At 40.5% G+C, this 24,645-nt stretch overlaps 1 protein-coding gene across 1 annotated transcript in view; it reads right to left on the reverse strand.

The window, feature by feature from the left end:
- Positions 1-800: 800 nt before the first annotated feature.
- LOC139743443 (neuronal acetylcholine receptor subunit alpha-3-like) overlaps positions 801-24,645 on the reverse strand; it is a 69,515-nt gene continuing 45,670 nt past the window's right edge. Inside the window, exons 2-7 of the mRNA XM_071653928.1 lie at positions 13,655-13,797; positions 11,065-11,109; positions 9,834-9,943; positions 3,261-4,096; positions 2,040-2,425; positions 801-1,239 (exon numbers count right to left, since the gene is read on the reverse strand). Coding sequence (XP_071510029.1) covers positions 1,045-1,239; positions 2,040-2,425; positions 3,261-4,096; positions 9,834-9,943; positions 11,065-11,109; positions 13,655-13,797 — 1,715 coding nt within the window. The 3' untranslated portion in view covers positions 801-1,044. The remainder of the gene's footprint in view (positions 1,240-2,039; positions 2,426-3,260; positions 4,097-9,833; positions 9,944-11,064; positions 11,110-13,654; positions 13,798-24,645) is intronic.

Genomic DNA, 24,645 nt, shown 5'->3' on the forward strand with positions numbered 1-24,645 from the left:
TATGATTCATGGACCTTTTCCAATGTCGAATTTATGGGCTGTATGACTCGCGGGTGTCCGTCGGTCTTGTGGGATGATCCAACTTCGAATCCTGCCCAGTGATTACATTCCTGGTCGAGAATTTTAAGCCAACGATGTGCCTCTCGACCTATAGTTGATAAAATGTATGGGTATTTCTTCTAATGCTGGCGCAGTGGTAATGGCAGATCCTTCTGGAAGAACAGCGCTGAACACTGAAGATCCCACCGTGGATGTGTAAAGAGCATCTCTGAGGGTTCGAACTTCATGGGGGTTGAATAGGCCGTCCGTTTTTGTGGTGCGTGTGTGTATACACACACAACGCACACACATACAATCGCAGTATCATTTCAAGGGGTTAAGCTATCAAATCCCATCACGTTACCATTTTCTCCCGCGAGTGAATAAAAAGCAAAACATTCATATCATAGATACATTAGTATTTCATACGTTTGAAACGCTATATGGTAGAAAACAACATGTGTGGAAGATACCATGCGTGAGAATCATCACTTGTTTGGTGTAAGGTAATGTGACAAAATACATTTTTCCTGATGATTTCCGTATCATACTGATGAAGTCATCGTGCACCGCCATGATGCAGGCGTGTCCGTTCATGAAAACATCTTTTGAAATCAGCAGTTCAGAGTGCTTATACATGCTGTATACAGAACAGGTCAAGTCCACCTTAACAGTGAACAGCGTTCCTTCCTCGCTGCTTGCGGTAACCGGCCAGTGGTATATACAGCAGGAAGAAAGATCATAAACCGGTTCACCTGTACTATTCCTCCGTCCGTTCTTGCGATGAATAGGTGCCCATCTTTCTGTTTATGCCATCTTTAAGAATAAAAGATGAATTTAAAAAGATAATTCCTCCAAAGCATGAAGTTTTGATCGCCCAAACATCTGTCCAGGGCGATTTACGATGATAATTCAGTCTTCAGCCGTGCAGATATATCTGAGCGGCTGCCGCGAGATGGTGGGAGTTTTTCACGCTGGGTTGGATGGAACGTCTGGGGGAAGAGGCTACATGGTGATGTTCATCTCTGCACTATCCTCCTTAAACTTCGTTCCGTTCCTGAAAATCACGTCCATGAAGAATTCCCGCGCCAGCGGCGCCTCCAGAAAAATTGACAACGTCCCAGTGAACACGGAGCACAGGTACACGATGAGGAATATTCTGTCTATCACCATGGCGACGATCTTCCACTCTTCCTTTGCCTGTAAATAGTGAAGCAGAGAGAGTGAGAAAGATAGTGATCATCCAATTCGTCTAGCGCGTGCTGAATAAATACTTTGTAAGAACAATGTTGTTGTCCCCGAATCTTTTTTTCGCATTACCTGACAGGAAACGACAGAAATAGATAGAAAGAAAGAGAGAGGGAGAGATAAAACAAAATTTGTCTGAAATATATATCGCCGATTTGTGGAACAAAAGGAAGTATAGCGGTTTGCTCCCAAACAAAGAAAAGAAAAATGATTAGAAAGCTATCAAATCGACTGAAATTATGATTCAAAATCGTTGAGTAATGTAGGCTCCATGGACCTTAAGTAGTCGCCAACACTTCAGTTGGTTATTGATGTTGTCATTTGATGCTTGAATCATTTCATTTCATTTCATTAAATTTTATTGTTACTGCATGGTACAATCAATAATCAACTGCATGTATGATCACTTTAATATACGCACGCTTCATCCTAACTCATGGCTGATTTTGATTTTATTATGTAACAAATAAGACGGACTCTCTTTAGTTCTTCCTTTTTATCTCTCTCAGTGAAAAATAAATCGCAACATTATCACATTGTGTAAGCTTAAAGATGATTGTACGGATGTATGACGTGTGTGTGTGTATGTGTATGTGCGGGCGCGCACTCGTGCTTATACGTTTGGATGTTGCTAGACATGCTAGATCTACAGATGTCTGTACTGTCACCCACATCTATACTCTCCCTCTACTCTCCTAATTGTCCTGTCTTCTATAATAAGACAGAAAACCACACAAAGGACATCATTGTACCTTAGTTGCATATTCGTTGTTAATACTGCGAGAGGTGAGGTACATGATGTCTTCCACCGTGTTCTGCGCTATCATGTATTCCAGGGGTGGTTCCATCTGTGACGCTAACCGATTGTTGCTGGATGTGCCGGAACGGATGTTATTTTCAGCGAGACCGTGGGCGTGGCCGAGGCTGTGAGCGTGGCCGATGCTGTGGCCGTGGGAGTGATCAACATCCTGCATGCTGTAGTGAGACACGGTGCTATTCTTATCATTGTAGGGCGTGTAGAAGCGTTCTGCCTTGAGATTCTTCTGCGCCACGAGGCAATTCAGCAGCGGCTCAACAGCTGGGTTCATCGGCATCGCGTTCTGCGAGTTTCTACCCCTTTGAATGGTGTTTTTCTCCACTGTTAAGGGCATAAAAAGAAAACAAACCCAATCAAAGACAAAATTTGACTTCTTTGTTTGTTTGTTTTTGTGATGTATTATCCACCAAAGATTGTTGCTTTGTATTTATTCGTTGTCGTTGTTGTTGCTTTTACAACCAACTGCCTTCAATAATATTTCCACCTTAACAATAATAATGATTTACTCTAACTTAAGTTGTTCTGGTCAGCATCGTAATGATGTTACGGAAAATTTGTCTGGATTATTGTGAAAATGACTTCATAAATTTGAATTTGGGAGAAAAAAAATATCCATGAAATCGATCGATTACTATCATGTACAAAGACATCCCACATAATTAGGCCTACAGCTTCATTTCCCCAGTGTATATAATTTAATTATGACCACTGGTATACTGCTATTGCCAGACATCTCCAAGATTTGATCAGCTATCTTCCAGGATAGTGGATATCAGTATTCAAAAGCTGGTTGAAATAAAAATGATAATAGAAAGTTTGATTTGTCGTCAGGAACGGTTGGAACGCTCAAACATTATAATTACGGTTATCACTTACGGTTTTGAGGAATTAGTGATAGGCCTACTGCCTGTTTGTTTGTTTTTTGTTTTTTGTTTTTTCTGCAAAAGTAATATAAAGGCAAATTTTCAGTATGAAATACAGTATATTGATCTTCAGAGGTCTTGTAATCGTTGATTGACTAATTGTTTTATTTCAGATTTCAGACATTGAACAGATAACTTGGTGCCTTGTTTGAGAGTGATCTCTCGTGGGAGACCCTACTGACCCGCCTACTGAACAGACTATTTTAAATGAAACCATTTAACTCCTATTTTACCCTGAATATCATTGATGTCTGCTTCGGAGGAATGTGATGAAGTTTCGTTTAGCATCGCATCCACGTGATTGCTCGTCGCCATGGAATCTCGCGCTGCCATGTTGACGTTGTGAATGTCCCTCCTCTTCCGCTGGTCCGGCCGCTGCAGCCCGACGAATCGTGGCAGCACGTCGAGGAACACCGTTCTGACCCATGGAGGCATGGTGTGCGTGTACGGAGATCGGTGTCGAATGTTCAGGATAAACACCGTCAAAACAATAGAGGACGCCACCACCGTCATGGTGAAAAGAAGATACTTGACAATCAGGGGGAAATTGTTCGCGTTAGAGGGTATGCACTGCGTGACCAGTAGCAGGAACCATACCATGGATAGAAGGACCGATGTGCACAACGACATTTTACCAGTAATATCAGGTGGGAGGTAGAACACAAGCACCGTATTGAAGGATATGATTCCGCAAGGAAGTAGCAGGTAGGCGAAATAGAACAGGGGCTTCCTCCGGAGAACGAAGGTGTACGTCACGTCAACGTAAGTCTCATTGCAACATGGGTACTTCATTACGTGGCGCTCCGCTGGCGAGTTTACAATTGTCCATTCGCCGTTTTCCCAGTAGTCCTTCTTCTCAGCGTTCTCGCTCACCGGCTTCAGGTCTATCTTCTGAAAGTCGTAGGACCAGGACCCGAACTTCATGACGCACTTCTGCTCGTCAAAGGGAAAGTACTGGACATCAATCTTACAAGAGCTCTGGTAATAAACTGGAGGGAACCACTGCACGGTGCCGTTGTGGTAGATACTCGCCCAGGCGTGGGACCGCATGTCAAAAGTTCCATTGGCACTGCATACAAAGAGGAAAGATGGAAATAAAGATTTTCCTAAACGTTCCATGTTTATACCTTGAATAATGAACACCCATCAGTGGGTTATCAGAATGCTGTAACTACATAAGTTATGTATAAATCGAACATGCACTATATAAACAGTACGTTTATACATAGACATTTCGGGTATTTGCTACTGTCTGATAGGGAAGTTTTTGTCTCTATTATTTTGAACGAACAATAGGGTTTTCAATTGTATTTGAATAATACATGTGTGTTTTCATGTCTAGAACGACTTCAGAATTAGGTTCTTAAGTGAGTAACAAACCAGCACTGTAAGAACGACACCAACGACCGCACTGAGTGGCGAATATTAACGAATGTTGCGAAGTTTGGATTCGCCAACTTTTCGGACAAAATGTTGGCGAAAAACGGGATTCGTCTCTGCAATTAGCGACATCCAGCGACTTTCAGCGATGTTTAAGGCCGTGTCACACCATTCCGGGCAAGTGTAGGGTGCGACTTGCGAAGAACAATTTTTTCTACCCGGAGGTCCCCGCAGATGACCCGCACGTGACAGTACCTAGCACTTATCTCACTCGTAGTTACCCGAAGTCCTCTTTATAGTCCTCAGTATGAAAGGAACAGATAAGATTTAAGGTTGGATTTGAATGACTCTGTAGATGACAGTTCCCTTAACTGAAGAGGCAACTGATTCCACAATTTTGGTCCCATAACGGAAAAAGCACGATCACATACCCATGTTTTACTCTGGGTGTTTGGAGTATGAATGTATCTGATGATGAACGTAGCCTTCGTGTCGGATTGTATTTTTGAACAGAATTACTTATGTATACGGGGGAGAAAGAATGAACTGAATGATGTACTAATAACAGAATCTTGAAAATAATCCTTTTTTCTACAGGTAACCAATGCAAAGAACGGAGAACTGCTAATATGGAATCAAACTTATTAGTAAAAGTTAACAATCGGGCAGCAGAATTTTGCAACCGTTGAAGTTTTGTGACATCTTTTTTTTGGAAGATATCACAGCTTTCCGGGCAACATACGCGGGCTTGATGCGTGTGGGAATTTTCCAGCATACCGGACAATTTCTGAGTGCGGACATGGATTTGGGCGAATTTTGCATGTGTCTTGTTTTATTTGCTGGACGCGTTCTACTTCAGTTCTACTTGCGGGTATTCTGTGTGACCTGCGTGCCAGGCGCGTTGGGGCTGACAACTCAGTGAAGGAATTCCTCTGAAGGAATGGCAAAAGTCCCACAGAATATCATAACTTGACCGCATACGGGGACTGCGAAGTACCTGCACTCTAAAAAAAAAAAAAATCCGGGTCAGAACTGACCCGGAACCGGGTCCGTTGGGGTCACACCCCGTTCCGGGTCAAAAATGACTTGGAATTTGGTCATGAAGACCCGGAATGGGATCACCCTGACCCCATTCTTTGTCATTTCTGACCTGGAACCACTGGCGTAGCCAGGGGGGGGGGGGCGATGGGGGCGGTCGCCCCCCCCCCCCCTAAGATTTGGACCGGGGATTTGGGAGGCGGAAAAAAAAATGCGTGTATACTGTATGCATGCACATGAAGCGGGTCTCCTTTGCAACCTTTCATCAAATAAGATATATTCTTTTAATATTTCACTCAAAGTGTGCACCAGATCGTTGAATTTCAATTCAAAATATGCAAAATCTCTCGTGCTTGGGAGGGGGTACCCCCTCCCAAACCCACCCCCTCTGTGCCTCTTTCCCTAGCCAAGTACACTTTTTAGATCTACAAACAATTCTGAATAATTCTGAGTGCACAAGACTTATCACTTATATTCCGAAAACTGAAGGTTCCCTCATGTATCTTAAGGGGAATTTCCCCTTTTAATCGACCCTTTCCTCCCTCAGCCCCCCCCCCCCAAAAAAAAAAAAAAATCAGTGTTTTTTTTTGTGTGATTTCTCAAATGTTGATTCCATCAAATATGCGTATACGAGATATCTCAATTTCAACCTTAAAAAGATAAAAGCTCCATCGGAAGGGAAGGGTGGAGATAACACTCGCCCACGCCTTCTCCCTGCTCGCCCCCCCCCCCCCCCCGGCCATGCAAAGAAGTAGACTGTGGCTATACCCAGATCGCTTTATTTCAATTCTAAAAACGCAAAAGCTCCGCGAGCGGGAAGGGTTACCCCCCTTCCCCTAAGCTCTATATACCTCACTAGACTTTATACATACGCACAGATGGTGCACATTCGGAATAAGAGCTAAATTCCGTGATTTTAACACTTCGATGAAAAAGTATTGCACCAAAAATTTGCACCAGATCGCTGAATTTCAGGTCTGAAAACGCAAAATCACCTTCGTGTGGGAGGGGATATGCCCCTATCTAAACCCTCGTGTGCATGCTTTTTCTGTTTGATTGCTGAACAGACAGCGTTCATGATATTCAGTGTAAGAATTAATACAAGAAGACTAGTGTATCTAAATTATACCATTTTATAGGCAAATGGTTCAATAATAATCTACACTAAAATATACTGCAACCTTAAACAAGTGGGACTGTTTCAACTCGTTAAAACACGCAAAAACGTGCACCAAATTGCACCATTTGCAACATCAAAATACAAAAAGTTATCGCCGTGGGAGGGGGGACACCCCCTCCCACACCCTCCCCTACCCCCTCGCTCGCTCCGCTCGCTCGGGTTCAGTCGCGTTCATGATATTCAGTGAAGAGAATTGATACAACAAGTGTATCTGAATTATACCATTTTATAGGCAAATTGTTCAATAATAATCTACACTAAAATATACTGCTACCTTAAACAAGTGGGACTGTTTCACGTCGATGAAACACGCAAAAACATGCATCAAATTGTATCATTTGCAAAATCAAAATGCAAAAGTTCTTACCGTGGGAGGGGGGACACCCCCCTCCCACACCCTCCCCTCCCCCTCGCTCGCTCCGCTCGCTCGGGTTCAGTCGCGTTCATGACATTAGTGAAAAGAATTAATACAAGAAGTGTATCTATAAATTATACCATTTTATAGGCAAATTGTTCAATAATAATCTACACTAAAATATACTGCTACCTTAAACAAGTGGGACTGTTTCACGTCGATAAAACGCGCAAAAAATGCATCAAATTGCACCATTTACAACATCAAAATGCAAAAAGTTCTTACCGTGGGAGGGGGGACACCGACTGAACCCGAGCGGGGACTACATGTTGATAATTTTCAGCTGTGCAAAATTTTGGACTAAATATTCTGAGAGACACGCTACTTTCTCTTTATTCAAACTGGTTTACATCAAGAGTGACCTTGATTTGAGACAGAAAGAGAGAGAGTGAGGGAAGGAAGGAGAATTAGACATGAGAGACACCCCCCTCCCACACCTTTCCCTCCCCCCTCGCTCGCTTCGCTCGCTCGGGTTCAGTCGCGTTCATGATATTCAGTGAAAAGAATTAATACAAGAAGTGTATCTAAATTATACCATTTTATAGGCAAATTGTTCAATAATAATCTACACTAAAATATACTGCTACCTTAAACAAGTGGGACTGTTTCACGTCGATAAAACGCGCAAAAACATGCATCAAATTGCACCATTTGCAACATCAAAATGCAAAAAGTTCTTACTGTGGGAGGGGGACACCCCCTCCCACACCCTCCCCTACCCCCTCGCTCGCTCCGCTCGCTCGGGTTCAGTCGCGTTCATGATATTCAGTGAAAAGAATTAATACAAGAAGTGTATCTAAATCATACCATTTTATAGGCAATTGTTCAATAATAATCTACATCAAAATAAACTGCTACCATAAACAAGTGGGACTGTTTCACGTCGATAAAACGCGCAAAAACATGCATCAAATTGCACCATTTACAACATCAAAATGCAAAAAGTTCTTACCGTGGGAGGGGGGACACCCCCCTCCCACACCCTCCCCTACCCCCTCGCTCGCTCCGCTCGCTCGGGTTCAGTCGCGTTCATGATATTCAGTGAAAAGAATCAATACAAGAAGTGTATCTAAATTATACCATTTTATAGGCAAATTGTTCAATAATAATCTACATCAAAATAAACTGCTACCATAAACAAGTGGGACTCTTTCACGTCGATAAAACGCGCAAAAACATGCATCAAAATGCACCATCTACAACATCAAAATGCAAAAAGTTCTTACCGTGGGAGGGGGGACACCCCCCTCCCACACATTCCCCCCCCCCCCCCCCCTCGCTCGCTCCGCTCGCTCGGGCTCGGTCGCTTCGCTCCCTCGCAGACTAACCGCCCCCCCTAAGATGAAATCCTGGCTACGCCGTTGCCTGGAACGGGGTGTGACCCCAACGGACCCTTTCCGGGTCAGTTCTGACCCGGATGTTTTAAGAGTGTGGGTTACAGCTGCGAAGTATACCTGAGTGGGAATCGCCTGCGTCTTCACCTGACAGTACCTAGCGCGTATCTCGCCCGTACTTGCCCGGAGGTGTGCACGCAAACCCGATTTACCCGCAGCCAAGTTTTGGGCATGACCAAAACTTTTTCCGGGTGAGTCGCAAGGGTTTGCCCGCAGAGGTACAAGCAGAACGCCAGTAGGAGGTCCTTAGCGGCAGCACCTCGCAGGCAAGTCCCACGCAGGTACTTCGCAGCTGTAACGCAGGTGCTTTACAGTCCCCGTATGTCGCTCGTAGCTGAAAATGAATTGGTTTCAAACTTCTAATGCAGGTCACATGGAATACACGCATGTAGCAGGTTAATATCACGCCTCTAACAGGTAAGACGCAAGTACGGAACTCGTCAACATCCTTGTCCGCCCGCAGAAAACTTTCCTGCGTGCTTGAAAATCCCTACTCGCAACAAGCGCGCCGCACGTAGCTTGCCCGGAAAGGTGTGGCAGGGCCTTTAGCGGCTGTATTTGCGGAGGTTAGTAACTATTTGCTAACCATATACCACTATTTAACGTTTGAGAACTTTTGCCAACTCCTGCAGAAGTACCAGGCGAATCTACCAGGAGTCAACCCTATAACAAGGGTGAGCAGCCCTTCCCCTATATTCCGATTTCTTCTGACTGCAATCGAAGAATATTTTCGAGATGGATTTCCAGAATATGGAAATGCATATATGCCAGGAAGAAGCCCGACGTGCTGCTGCCCTTGAAGAACTGCTGTGCGTAGCTGCTGCTGCTACTAACTATCGTGGAAATCAAGAGAAAGAAAGAAGATGTTCAGCAGCAGGAGGAGGCTTAGTAGCACCCTCCTGGACTGGAGGGAGTTCTTCCGCGGCTGAGGGCCTTGGTATGGACCTAGCCCGACCCCCGAGGGGTTTTTGCCCTCCTTTTAGTTCCTTGTTCCTTCGGCATGGCGAATTTCATGGCGAAATAAATAGGCAGTAATTAATGATGTTGATTATTGCGTATGAATTGTAATAATGCAAGTGGATTTGATAGTCTCCATCCCAGCTCTTTACGTTGGCAGCAGTTCTTCAGCAGCATTGCTGGCACACATATTAATCTATCCTGAAAGATAAAGGGCAGTTTTCTGAAGACAAACGGCATAAATCAATCCTTTTCATAATGGTGTTTTTTATCATCACCGTTATTTCTAGTGTCTTTGTTGTCATTATCGACGTTCTTGAAATACAAGTGTGTTAGCGTTCTTATTATAATCGTCAGTGGCGATGTTCTCGTCATTACACTATCATCATTAACCATGCATTGCAATGTGATTGAAAATGCTCTCTTGTCTAAAGCAACTTACTTGTTGTAGATGACAATGTCTGGGAGCCATACTTGAATGCATGGCACTTTGATATTGCTGATCCCACCATAGTCTTGTGGATCCCACACAAAATTATAGTCGTGCCATATCTGTAATGGGGAGATTGCAATGAATATAACTTAGTATATACAAGGTAGCGTATTTCTCAGCACATTGCATGTGTGCGATACCGGTATCAACATTTCCCAGATAGTGGAGGTACATTGTATGTCTCAGTGCTTTGCTGCCATCTAGCGACAACATACAGGATACGTACTGTTCATCATTTGCACTTAACGATGCCAAGATTTCGCCTGGACAGAGGCACATGTTCCTTTCTTGTCCCGTATGCAGTGAAAAAAAAAGGGCAACCTATGATAAAAATGCGCCTTGAAGGCAAGTTGTAAGCAACCTTCTCAACAGCAAATGATAATAATCGAACATTGTATGATTTCAAAAGTTGGAACTCGACTTTTTTCTGTGTGTCCAAGTGCTGGGCATGTTTGGATGCAAGTGGTATTGTTTGGGTGTGAGATGGGAGCTATTGTATTTATGCATGAGATCGAGTCTCAAAAAGCAAGTTTGAGCGAGAAGAGCTGGAGTTTCAACTGGCTAAAATATTCAAACAGCTGTCACTTCTCTTTCTTGTAAACAAGAATTCCACAGGCGCATCGTATCTTGTGCCTTTGATCTCGGCTTTCGATGCCACCATCTTTTTGAACAATCTTAAGATTCATTTTGAATCTTTAACATTTTGGGTATTTATAGCTCGTTTGTTTATACAATTTCAAGTTAAATTTTCCCGAATAATAAAACATCAAAAAGAAAAAGCCAATCCCGTCCAGAGCAGTGTGCAAAAGTGTAAATCGGAGATGTAAAAGTGTTTGAAACTGTAACCTCCTTCAGAGCCAAGTTTATCACTTTTCCACTTTATTCAAACAAAATGAAACCTAAATGTACTATGATATATATATATATATATATATATATATATATATATATATATATATATACATATATATATATATATATATATATATATATATATATATATATTTATAACCTTCAAGTTTAGTACTTACAAATGTTTGGTCGTCAATGTGGTACTTGACAGTAAAATAAGTTGACTATTAAGGTATTTGTATGTAATCACTCTATATCATTTTGTTGAATAGTAGTGCATATTGTTCGTGTTATCATTGCTCATTTATTTTGTTGCATTGGTATTTACCTGTTTCATCCATACTTTCGAAGTTAAAACTTGATTTTTCTCGTCCTGAAAAACAAAGCAAGAGAGAAAAGGATTGTTAGTTTTAAATGTTAATGATGATGGTGCACTAAATACTGCATTGCTATCATAATTCAATCATCGATTTCAGATCACAACATTCTTTTTGTAAGAATCAACTCAACCCATAATACAGCTGTATATGGTTGCAAGGAGATGATAATGGAAATTGATCGCTTTCTTGCTTTTAGACAAAATTAATATATATAAGATCAATTTTTATTAAAAAAAAATCAAATGAAACGCGTTTTTGCCTTGTTTTTGCTTTGCTTGTTACCTTTTAAATCTCTTCTAACTTAAAGATAAAGTGATGGATTTAACGCAAATGAAAATATTACCGTTTTTGCTTTTGAAAACAGTAATAGGTTGCATTTTTGTGTGTGTGTGACCTATGCTTTTTTCGGGTAAGATTAATGATAAAAAAGGCTTAGTATGGGATCCACAATGCATTCACAGTTCGCATGGTTCATTTAACAATTTAATCGCCAAGTGGGGGCATGGAGAACAAATAATTTCATGATTTTGAAAATGTAATACCGTGATACTGTATTACATTTTCAAAAACAGTGAATTTCATGAGTGTTGTGCCAACCTATTTGATCAACTTTTGACGGAAGAGAAGCGTTATATAATATATATTTGAATACTTTTTTTTTATAGATAAAGTGGTAATGACAAAGTGTCGGATATTTCACGTGTAATATACGAAAAGTATAACATGCGATATTAAAAAAAAAAAAAAAGTTCTAATGACGCATTTCTGCTTTCGTGTGACAAGTTATTACCCGTATCTCGAATTAAAATCAAAACCTGAAGAATACAACGTAATGGTTATTCACCTCACTGCGGTGTCTATATTCTTAGTGATTCCTCATAGTTGAAAGAGAAAATGAATTAAATAGATTACCATTTATAAGCCAGTTCGCAGTTCAACTTTGTGCATGAGCAGAAAAAAAGGTCATTCGTACCAACAGACATGATGGTTTTTAAATTCACTGGGATAAGCACCGGTGTCTAATGCTACAGTCACACACGGCCGGGTCACAAAACGGATTTGATCCGGGTGAAAGTGACCCGGATTAGTCCCGGAATGGAGGGTAATTTATGCTACAGTCACACACGGCCAGATTTCGAATCGGGTCCATAAGGAATTAAAACCGTATCGACCCGTATTAATTTCTTATCAACCCAGTTTGACCCGTATTGACCCGTATCGAACCGTATAAAAATCCGCTTTAAATCCTTAACTGAATCCTTTTCGACCCCTATCGACCCGTGTCAACCCGCTTCGACCCGTACCGACCCGGATATAAACCTTGTCATCATCCGTTGCATGAAGGCAATGCGGTATACGGCAAGGGTCCATACGGTTTTACGCTACAGGGTGCAGTGGTCGATGCGATTCAATTGCGGTTCGAACCGGGTCAATTCGGATATCAATACGGAATCGAAATCCGTGATAAAATTTTGAACATGACCAAAATTTTTTCACCGCCGTATCGTAGCCCCCGGAATCCATCAGGAATTGACACGGGTTACGATGCGGGTCAATGCGGGTCTCTACGGCTCGAACCGGGTCGATACGGTTTTAATTCCTTATGGACCCGGTGCGAAATCCGGCCGTGTGTGACTCTAGCATTAATGATTATTCATGTAATCCTTATAAATGCTGCTTGCCAGCACATCCACCCTGACAGCAGAAGTGGTATTTGGCAATATCGATAGAAAGATTGTTAATACAATGAAGGCAAATAATGAAATGGATGCTTTCCCAAGTGTTGATATACGGATCATTCTGGTCAGCTGATCTACGCGAGTTCATTCTTTGTTTAAACACGGACTGATGAATCCCATAAATTGTTACGTCTTATGCATTATGATAATAGTTTAGTTTAGTTTATTTCTTTATTTAAAAATTACACCCGTGATAGATATACATCAAACATAGAAAGTAATACAAAATATATAAATATATCATGTAGTACATACAGACAATAACAAATGATTTAAGACAACAAAAGAGAGAATGGGCTAAATAATACATGAACGAGATATTCAATTGTGGGGATATAATAAATTGTTACGGCACGTTAAAATAAGGTTGGCAAAACTGTCTACTTGACAGCACAGTGAAACTGATGACATTAAAAAGAAAGGAATGGTCGGTAAATTGGCAATTGAGAAAAAGTAGGATCTCTTTCTGATATAGTACTAAATAAGTGTGATCTGAAATCATCATAATATTATACAGAACAAATCATAAAGCAATGAAACTCATCTTCTGCATCACCGGAATTACATATCATACAAAATCTTTCAAGGGCAATGCATGTGTCACTCTGAAAACGAGTGAAGTGCCCGTAACCGACTGAGAAAAAAAATAAAAGAAAGATCATTCGTACCGATGGGCCTATAAGCTAACCCCGAACTGGCTTATTTTATAATCGTCTCGTATATTTTGATACCTTTTTGGAGAGAGACAGACGGACAGAGAGAGATAGAAGCCTCAAGAAGCTTCTGTGAAAATGCTTACCACATCAAGGATCTGTGAGATAGCCAGACCGAACTGGATTTGGAGAACGTCCGATGCATTCTGGTTTGGAAGAACGAATGGGTTATAATGTGACGGGAACAGGTACTCACGGAGGCGCTCTTCATCTTCGGACGCAAGGCATGCTGGGTAGAAGAAAGAGAGAGAGAGAAAACACTTCTCGTTACGACGAAGTATTCGGGACTTCTGTTATATTGGAATTTCGTTATAGCCGAAGAGTATAGTGGGTGCAGATATAAACCAGGGCCTATATAGATGATGATTTTAGGTCCTGAATTTCTGTTTCGTTGTAACAAGAATTTCGTTATAACCGTGTTCGTTATAACGGGGATGCAGTGTAGTTGCTGTTACCAAAATGTGAGGAGGACTTGGGGAATGGAGAGAAAATATGAAATATTGTTGTAATCGATTCTTCGTCTTTAAGCATGACCTCGTTAAAGGGAACTCTATTTTTGTCGAACATGTCTCGTCATTATATTTAGCGATTTTCATGTCGCACTGTATACCTTTATAATATCATCTGTCGAGGCACCATAATAATGCATAGAAGAGTTGATAGGCTCTTAGTTTGTAAACAGAGGGTCGAGAGTATGAATACAATTTTGTATTAATATGATGTCTGATACGTTTATACGTCCACAAGTTGTCATGCCTACAGATGCTAGCACCTCATGTCTAATATACTGCATTTCTCAGAACATGAACGTTTAAATAGCGATGGTATGACCCTAGTGTGGAGCAGTGTTAACACTGAAAGGGCTCTCCTGAGCAATTAAGACCACCACCAATGATTAGAATTTTGTTATTACAACAACGATTGTCATCTTCTAGACCTTTTGAGCAGTCGATGGAATACAAGAAAACAATAACATCATTTGGCTAATAGAAAATATAAGAACAATCCACTCATTACTGTGATTTCTCATTAAGTTTTTTTTTTTTCAAACATCGAAGGAGAATGTATAGTGTATGGTCTGTGCTGTGTTCTTGATACCAATCTGGTGCACTGTGCGTCAAAGAATTTCATGGCCAGCAGAGATCACTAATTCTCATTATAGTTTTCTCTCAAGTCTGTGTATAAACTTGGAATACCCACAGAGAGTGTAATTTCTTGGTGATTTAACCCTAACTTATAGGCCGGGCTATTTAGGTAGATCATAGAGCCGGGGGGGGGGGGGGGGGGGGGGCTCCCAGGCCCCCCTCCAGATCTCGGCCGTCGACTGCACGATCGCGACGAAAATTCGCACACACGTTGCCTATGATGTAATCTAAAGTACCATGAAGTTAAATTTTTAAAAAAGTATCATTTATGCTTAATTATGCTAATTTATGCATAATGGTGCATGAAATCAGACAATTTGGTATTAATCACTAAATAAAGCTAAAAATGGGCACATTTTTGTGTAAATATTCTTTTTAGTGTCCTGAGCCAATATAAGAGAAAAAAACTGTGCCATCTGAAAAAATTTCTTAAGTATTTTATTGTTTTTTGAATTTCTTATGTATTTCTTTGTTTTTTCGACTTTATGTTTTTCATTGTTTTTTCGATGAAACTTGTTCGCGTCATTGTTCCGAACAAAACTGATTTTAATCAGTAAAACCCCCAAATAATCATGCTTTTATGAAATTTGCCTGTAAGCACAGTTTGCATTGAAATTGTACACGAATTCACGTTTTTGAGCAATTTTTGGTCTGACATGCACGTACATATTTATGCGCAACATCGGAACCGCCTTGGTGCCTGAGCAGCGCAAATTTGGTGTCAAAAGATGCAGGAGACTCGAAAGAAAAAAGTCATGAAACGTCGCGGCGTTAGCTTTTCGCGTTAGCGATACATCGCGCGAAACGTCGAGGGGGGGGGGGGGGCTCGGAGGCCCCCCCCCCCCCCCCCGGCCTAGTTAGGGTTAAGTTTGCATCATCTAGCTTTTGAGATGATCTCTGCTTTTATTATCTAAAGGCATCCTCCCATGCTCATGGAGATATTCAGTCGTCGTTTGAGAATGATAAGGGCGTGAAGTTGCCACCAAACCCATAGGCCCGAATTCACGAAAGGTGGTAGGGGCCTACAATTGAAACCATGGTGTAAACCATGGACAATTTGTATGGAGCGCCAAATGTCGCATGGCCTTTTTCGTAACGAAATCAGCCAGCTTGTCAGCCATTTCGCTAACGAAATGATCATTTCGTTACGAACACCGGTATGTGACGAGGACGTGGAATAATCGTGTTGAAATATTCTTGCAGTTGATATCATGAAATAGGAGGGATACACGACCTACTTGAGAGTGAACGAATGGAGAATTATGAAAGTGAATTATGTGTAGAATTCTAGCTTTCCCGAATTTGCTCGATATGTCACCGTCATGCGTCTGTGCACGCCCGTTGCAAGCGTTAGTCGGTAAAACGACTTAAATGCCGGCGAAATTGGGCAAGTATTTGATCGATGTCGGCTACTTCACGCTCCCTCTACTGTCGCCTTGCCTTGTGGCGGCACATGCCCACTCACAACCGTCGCCTTCACTTAGCGAGTAACTAAGATTGATGGTTTGATGGAGGGATCTTGTTACCTCATTTCATGAGCTCCTTTCTCGCGGTAAGTAGGAGAGTATCATAGAGCCCCATTGGAATAGTCTCTGGTGCAACATCGACAATACGTCTTTAAGTGTTTTCTCTTGTTTCGCTTCGCTATTCTTCGTCAGGAAATAAAAGAAATAGCCTGCAGCAAGCCATGACGTCAGCACATATCCTGAATTTGGGAAAAGAAGAAGTCGTATGCCCCTTGTATACCAGTATGTCCAGCGTCTTCACCAATTCACCAATGCGACTGCACGCTTTACAAGCAAGTATATATATATATATATATATATATATATATATATATATATAAAGTATATATTCACATTATTAATAATGGCACTGGGTTGCTTTTGGATATTTCTTTTTTTTCCACGAACGAAAATCTATTAGCGCCATTTGCAAATCCTACCTCAGAGTCTTCAGATGAAATTTCATCGCTAGACATTTTAATGAATGACGCTCACTATAAGTTTTGATTGAAACAAAATAAGACCTTTAAATCTGCTGAGCTAATGCTTCAATGCTAAAGTTCAGATGAGATGAGCTGCGACCCGATGAGCCGAGATAAAGGATGCTATAAAAAAAGTCAGTCCCACGAGATGAACGCAAAGAAACAGATGACAAACATAACAGAGAAAACATCAACATTTCAGCTCCCGATAGCTTGAACGTTCGAGCTTTATGTATACGCTCAAATAAGTCGATTTCAAACAAGCTGAGTTAGATGTTACAATTCGAAGCTCAAAGTGAACAAGCCGAAACCAAACAAGGTGAACCCAAACTAAGCGTGGGATTTTGGATCGGGACACGCAAAGGTTGAGAGTGTTTTCATTCCACTTGCAACGATGTTTTGCTGGTTTTCGACCTTCACCCGCTATGCGGCTAAACGCGGATATATTCCATAAAACACCAAAGAATAAAGTAAAATAAGAAAATGATGCAACGTAAAACAAACAAATACACGCTACAATCTGTCGCGAGTAAAAGACTTCAGTTACAAGACATGATTCAGCCACATCATTCAAGACCAAATTTCAGAAAATCTCACAATTTATAGTTATGACCAGTCCAAGCAACTACCCTGTGAAGGATAACGCCGAAATACCCTATAGAGGATAAAACGGGAGAACCGAGCGAGCTCGCCGAACTTGGCTCAGTGCCAAGAGAATCGCCTTCACGTGTAAAGTCTATGGGAACCGACAAAACCGCTTCGACATGCGTGTGTTTAAACACACACCGTGTATTTTGCTCCCCGCGGATTGCGCTCGTTTTCCCTTAGAGAGAAGATTATTAGTCTTTCCTTTCATAGACCCTTTTTAAGGATAATCCGCGGGGAGCAAAATTCACACGCTCTCTGTCATAGCACAAAATGTTCGAAAATTTTGTCCCCTTAGCCTCATTCAATCCGGCCTGAATTTTTCAGGCTATCGCTACTGAAACAGAAAAACGCGCGCACACCGCGTGCCTCCGTGCAGTTAGCCCACGTGGAATGGTGATCGTATTGCTCTCTGGCTCGCCTTGCTTGCTTGGTTGCCACTTTCGTGGGCTAACGTTGGCTGCTGTACGAAGGAAGCTCGCTCATCTCACATTCGATATAATGTACATGTAATCACAACTGTAAATTTTGGAAACACATTATGTAGGATGAAATCAATGCTTACATCTTTATAGTATGATCTTCAGGGGACATTAAAAGATGGTATCAACGCAGTTTATCAGAAAAATCAAATGTGCATTGATTACGTCCCTGCGTCGATCTTGAGAAAGTGCTGTGACATTGCACTCTCGCTCGGCAGAGTGTCCCACCTCCCTGGAAACACATACACATACCATCCAGGCCCTAATCAACCGGTGGGGGGTGGGGGAGTAATGTTGTTTTTGTGTTTTTATCTTAATTCCTTAGTCGGGTTTCCTCGATACCAGTCAGCTAGCTGCCACTGAGACCATACACGGTTCAGTTTATCCCTGTGCACTAACTAGGCAGAATTATTCAAATCTCTTTCCACCTCCCTGATGGTATGGAATATACGCTGTCATGACTGCATCGATAACATTTTTTGAAGACTAAGATGGCGTTTTGTGTTATATCTACTTGGGACTGTGATAGTGTCATAACTGAAAATACAGCTGTAGTTCCAGTTGAGGAGATGTGTGATACCATCGCGTCTTTACAGTTCGGCGAGTGTACCGGCCACGGGCAGGTAGGAGAACGAAATCCATTCAGTTGCCAAAACTGGGTTTTGAAATTGCGTTTGATCGTCTATAGAAGATGTTCTTACTCTTATATTATAGATGCGTATATATTAATATGTCCACACTGCAGATGGCTGCTTTCTCAGTCACAGAGCGGTACGTTTTGATACTGGATGTGACTATTAAATACAGATTTAATAATTGATACATCATGAACATGATTTGAAAAGAAAAAAAAAAATGGTTATACGTTATTCTCAAGATACAAGTCACAACTGTATCTTGAAACTCGAAATCAACACGTTCTGAATGATGCCAGTTTTCGTTTTGTTTTTGCTTTTGATGTTGTTGACACCCTTGTTGTTTTTGCCGTGGGTGCTTGTGCTTGTATGCGTACGTGAGTGTGGGGGGGGGGACTGTGTATTTTGCTTATTTTTCGTGGTATCATCATGCAACGACTATGTGCACTTAGTGTGGTTTTCGATTTGTGCAAATTGTTGAAACCATCTTAGCGCGGGTTATTACAATACTTGGTGGATGTGAAGACTGTGTGTGGTATCTCCCCGGCTGGTATGTGACGCTGCGACTTGTCCGGCCTGCATGTGGGTGTACAAGGCCACCCAGCTCACTGCAAGCGTGCAGCGCTCGCACGAGCCAGCAAAATCCGCAGAATTTCCAGTCATAAATCGGAACGACCGGCAATGAGAATAGAGATAACGATCGCAACGCTTCGTTGAGCCGCTGAATAGCCCTGAGAGGGTATTTCAGGTTTATCCCTCACAGGGTACTTGCTTGGACTGATGACACGTATACCCTGTATTTCGCGAAATGGGACTTGTAAGACACCATTGCGAGTGGCTGAATTCTCGATCGAGAATTTCGTGTAATACACAATATCTTATTCATGCTACCACCTTACACATCACTCAAGATCATTCGATTTAATCAAATTATGTACTCCTCATGCCAAAAAGAATACATAAATTGACAAGACATGTAATTATTTGTGCATCACGTTTACAAGGAAAGCAAATGAGAGGAAAAGATATACAAAATATATCGCATATGTAAAGGAATCACCAAAGGCCATCTATGAAAGCTCTCGAAGCCGACTCCCTTTACAAATAATTAGGATGCAGATTAGAATCAAGTGGAAGATACATAACGATTTTGCAGAGTACAAATAAGGGTTAAAGATATACACTAAACAACAAAACAATACGAAAGGACAAGACAACAAAATAATAAAATGGGGCAAAATCTTACAAAGATTATTCAATTGCACTTTTGATCAAAAGCATCTTATACTTAAGTTTTGAAAATGAAATACAATATGTAGCTGGACATTCTTTGATAATAGACGGTAACTCATTTCAGCATTTGGCGCCAATGTATCAAATATAAAATTGCAGTCTTTGAAAACTTATATCTGCACAAATGATAAAATATTTCATTAGAACTTCTAGTGCTGTAAGCATATTTAGAGTAAATGAATTATAGAACTTGACAGGTATGATACACTTGATTTACGAGAATCTAAATGTAGCCACTGACTTGTAACTGCTTTTATAATCTTTTCTTTAACTTGCATTTTTTTAGTTAATACTACAGTGTGTGCAAAAATGCGTACATTACTATACATTACTCATAACACTTAAAAAAAACCAATATACGATTCAGTAAGTATAATGAATTATGGCTACATTATCATTGTTCTATAATGTTGAATATGGAGAAATCATTATGTGGTACATGGTCAAAAGGATTTTTTAAAGAGATACATATTTCAAATAATTCATGACACCTACACACAATATATAAGTGTATATATATATATATATATATATATATATATATATATGTGTGTGTGTGTGTGTGTGTTTCAAATAATTCATGACACCTACAATTCTAATCATTTTAAAACAAAATCACTAATATGACCTGTCAAGGTTTAGCGATCATCAATTTTCACACCAAGAAATTTTGTTCTATTTACCCGTTTGACTTTAAAATTACCTACATGTGTTTGTACAACATTGACACCTACTACATTATTCTTCATCTTAAAAATCATATAACAAGTTTTGTTTATGTTTGATACAAAGCGATTTGCAGCAAACCAAGAACACACCTTCTCCATTATTGTCTTCATCATTTTGATTAACTTCATGAACATCCCGACCTAACTGAAACACATGTAGGTTGGTATCATTGGCAAACAGTATAGAGAACAAATTGCAAATCACTAACAAATAGCAAAGGTATAAGGAGAGGGCCCTCTACAGAACCTTGCAAAATGCCTGTCTTCACATAACACAAGTCTGATTTTACATAGTTAATGATGTATACTAGTAATATCTTATATTGAGTTCTTAAACCAATACAAACTATCTCAATGCATTCAACACTGCAGAAATGGTTATAGGCTTTAAAAGTATACATTGACTACAGGTCTTGTGCATGTAATTATAAACAGGTGTAGGCGAATGTGACACATCAAAAACAATACTCGTATACTTATTACACAAATATGATAATTAAAATGATTTGCTGCAGACTCTATTTTGTCAATAAAAATGACAATTGTCTTGTAATGAATCAATGCGATTAACAGTTTCAATTACCACGCGGCAAACTACTAAATTTCCTGTGATATTGCCCATGCTTCTTCTTATATATTCTTTTATTTCTCTTTGTTCGTTGATGTCATGATTTTTTTAAGGTACTCGCGATATAGTAGATACTTCTTTTTACACATCTTTCGAAGCATGCTATTAAATAATTATGATTTATCATTCTTTTTCAACCTGTTATGTACACACTTTTGTAATGAAAATTATTCATATAACAGAAGATTTGGGTGTCAATCACCTCCCTCTTTTTTATCTTTCTCCCTCCCATTCTCGTTATCTCCCTCTCTTTTGCTCTCGCTCTCTCGCTCTCTCTCTCTCTCTCTCTCTCTCTCTCTCTGTCTCTCTAATGCTCAAAAAATAATTGTAGACACATACATGTACATACTTTCCATTCCTGACAAGAGGAATAGCGATTTGAGTTCTCTAACTTAATTACCTTGTGTCCTATAATGTATCCATAACTGTCTCCGTTAATTATAATTTAGCTGTCTATATATACGTTCTGGTCAAATCTTCCGCCCGGTGTTTTGCTTTCTACTGAAAGATGTATACCCACAGCGTATGTGTATGCAGTCCCTTTCACACCGGAAATGAACAAACTGACTTAAGTTAATCACTGACTGACCAACCGGCTGCAAGCTGTCAAGATCAAAGGCGCATTAGGCTTCTACTGCGATACTGGTAATTAATGAAAAGGAATGCATGCCTGATGGACGACCATACATTCGCTCGCAGAAAAAAGTGCCTCAACCTCAAGACCTGCAGACTAACTTGAATATCATTTTATAGATTTCCGGATAAGATGGAGTTTGACGGGGTAAATCACAACTTTCTTGGCGGCTTGCTTCTCCCGTCATCCCACTGAGTGATGTTTTAATTCTCTTATTGTCCACTGCACTGCATTAGAACCTTTAAACCATTTTCATATCATTTCATTGATATCCCATTGCCAACCATATGTTATTATCCACAATAGTAAACATAACGTTCTGTATGAGTATAATAATTACGGTATTTCAAATACAGTATTCACATCATCACGTGAATCTTATTTGTATGCAACTGCATAATTCATTATAAGTTAACAAATTTGGAACAAAGTCATGATAGAGTTTGTGAACTTCGTATTTAATGGGTAATTAAGTAGGCTGTTGGAAATGGAAGGGGACTGCTAAAAAGCTTAGCTTGTATAATGCAGCCCCTCGTGCACTGGTTCTTACCATAGGCCCTAATGATAATGTGTGTGTGTGTGAGTGTGTCTGTATGTGTGTGTTGAAGAATGAGCGTGTGTGTGTGTGTGTGTTTTTTTTTTTCTTTCACGCACTTCTATACCCGGGCCCCTACAAAGTCATGAACCCGATTATAATGTAATGTCAGAGGTCTACAGTATACACTAGCACATCATCACAATAATCTTGCATACGCTTTATCACATTACCACAATACCACAACAAGGAATATTTCATCAAATCATTCATTTTTGATCAACCCTGAGACCAACATGCTATCCATTATTGATTTGTCTCAAATTAAGTTTTCAATGTGAGCATGTAAATTTGATCGCCCAACACAGGTAAGCTAGTTTCACCATCCGTGGAACACAGACTCTGGGTTTCTTGCGATGACTGTTTAATGAAGATGAAATCTACAATTATATTCATTTGAGAGTACGGTAATATCATTTCGCAGCCTTTTCTGTTTGACTCCAATGGTATTCCTCTGCATTTCTTCCTTTCCCTCCTATAGGTTGTCCCTTCAAATTCACACGCAAAGCAGTAGGGACCTACAATAATTCATCGTAATACGGGCCTGAAATATTAATGGCACAGAAGATACGTCAAACTACATAAAGGTCTTTCTACATTATCTGTTTTCCCGCCATGCAATCATCGTAGTGTGGTTGTCATTCATACGTTAACTTTCTTTCGCGCAACTCGGCGTTTAGTAAATGACGCCACGACTATCGCCATCAGTGTGCGTGCCTCGCTCTGCTGCATCATGGAGCTCCGTCCCGAGAGCTCAACGTCATTTACCCACTTCCGCCGAACTGCTTGGCTGCTTGAGAGACAGCCAGCGTGCAATCTGCGATGGCGGGAAGGCGATTATGTATGCGCGTCGCCTACATGTACACTCTGGAAAGGATGCCAGGCGACTGTCCAAATATTCGCGAACGCGAATTGAATGACGACTTTCTTAAAGGCCCAGTTCAACAACATGCAAGATTTAAGAGTTCAAACGCTGCTACTGCACACAATCGATCCCATTTCTCCTTTATAGAAACACGATGACTCTGTTTTTTTTTCTATGCTGATTTAGCGTAGTATGATCTATGTGATGTTCAATATCAACATTGGATTTAATTTACCATTCAGAAATTCAAGCTACTCAGTATGTATTCGTCAGTGGTTCTACGTATGTCGTTATCCCCTGCATATTATCACGGTTGTCTGCATAATATGGTTTGTCGTTTAAACACACACATGCAGATATCTTTAAAGGTTTGTTCGAAAGCATTGAGATCTGAATTATCCAAAGTCAACAAAATATCCTACTTTATTTTTTCACGTATTATAGCACCAGCTGTAACCTACGCAGGGGATTTAATCCTATTATATTTACAGAACAAACACCTTTTCTTTTCCTGTATACAATAAAACTTACAAATCATTACATGGAGATGGCACAACAAATTACCACTGTCATTACCAAAGATCCCTTATCATAATGCTTCAGACGTTATAAAGTAATGACATTTGCAGTATAAGGCATCAAATTGTCTTGTCATTGTGTCGAATTGGAAGGCCAATATGGACAAAAGTATAATACTATATGCTATCACTTTTAGGCCTACAAAAAATTGATGTAAGCTACTTGATGTATCTAGGGACTGTACAGTACTGGTTGAGGTGAGGATTCAGCTTGTAACGTTTTGCGAGATATTTAGAAACCACTCTATGGAATGTTAAAGAGCATACAATTCTAGGAGAATCAAATGTTTATTTGATGACTAAGATATCTAAAAACAAGGAAAAACAAAGAGATCCTAATAAAAGTCGTGGCCGGTCCATTTATTACTACTATTACTTTTTTTTTTAATATCTCAGCCATTTCAAGGCCAATTTTCATCAAATAAACGTTGAATCCTTCTTGAAATTACATGCTCTTTCATATTTCATAAGGGGTTTCTCAGTATCTCACCAAAAAAAAGTTATAAACCTGAATCCTCACCTCAAGCAGTACTGTATACTCCCTATAATGTTCTTTCCCACTCGTCCCGCCTTCCATTTCCGTTGAAGACAAGGTGCCTCGCCGAGTTTGCACAAGTGACCTTCTCGTCCTAAAAATTGCGGCGACTTGGTGATTTTGACCAAGTCGCTTTCTCTCCTTCTTGCCATAAGCAAGACGCTGTGGCAAGTTTGCACACCGGATTGCATTCTAGCCTTTTTTTTTTTACCCAACAAGGCGCTTTGGCGAGTTGCACAAATCCCCTTCTTCGGGTACGTTTAAGCTTCCGTAGCATTCAGCAATCAGTCAAGATACTCCCATCAGACAAGTGCATGCAACTTTGCC

The sequence above is a fragment of the Diadema antillarum genome, unplaced genomic scaffold (genome assembly GCF_040938485.1).
Source record: "Diadema antillarum isolate AM-2024a unplaced genomic scaffold, OU_Dant_1.0 scf00000034, whole genome shotgun sequence".
In the NCBI taxonomy this organism is placed as follows: domain Eukaryota; kingdom Metazoa; phylum Echinodermata; class Echinoidea; order Diadematoida; family Diadematidae; genus Diadema; species Diadema antillarum.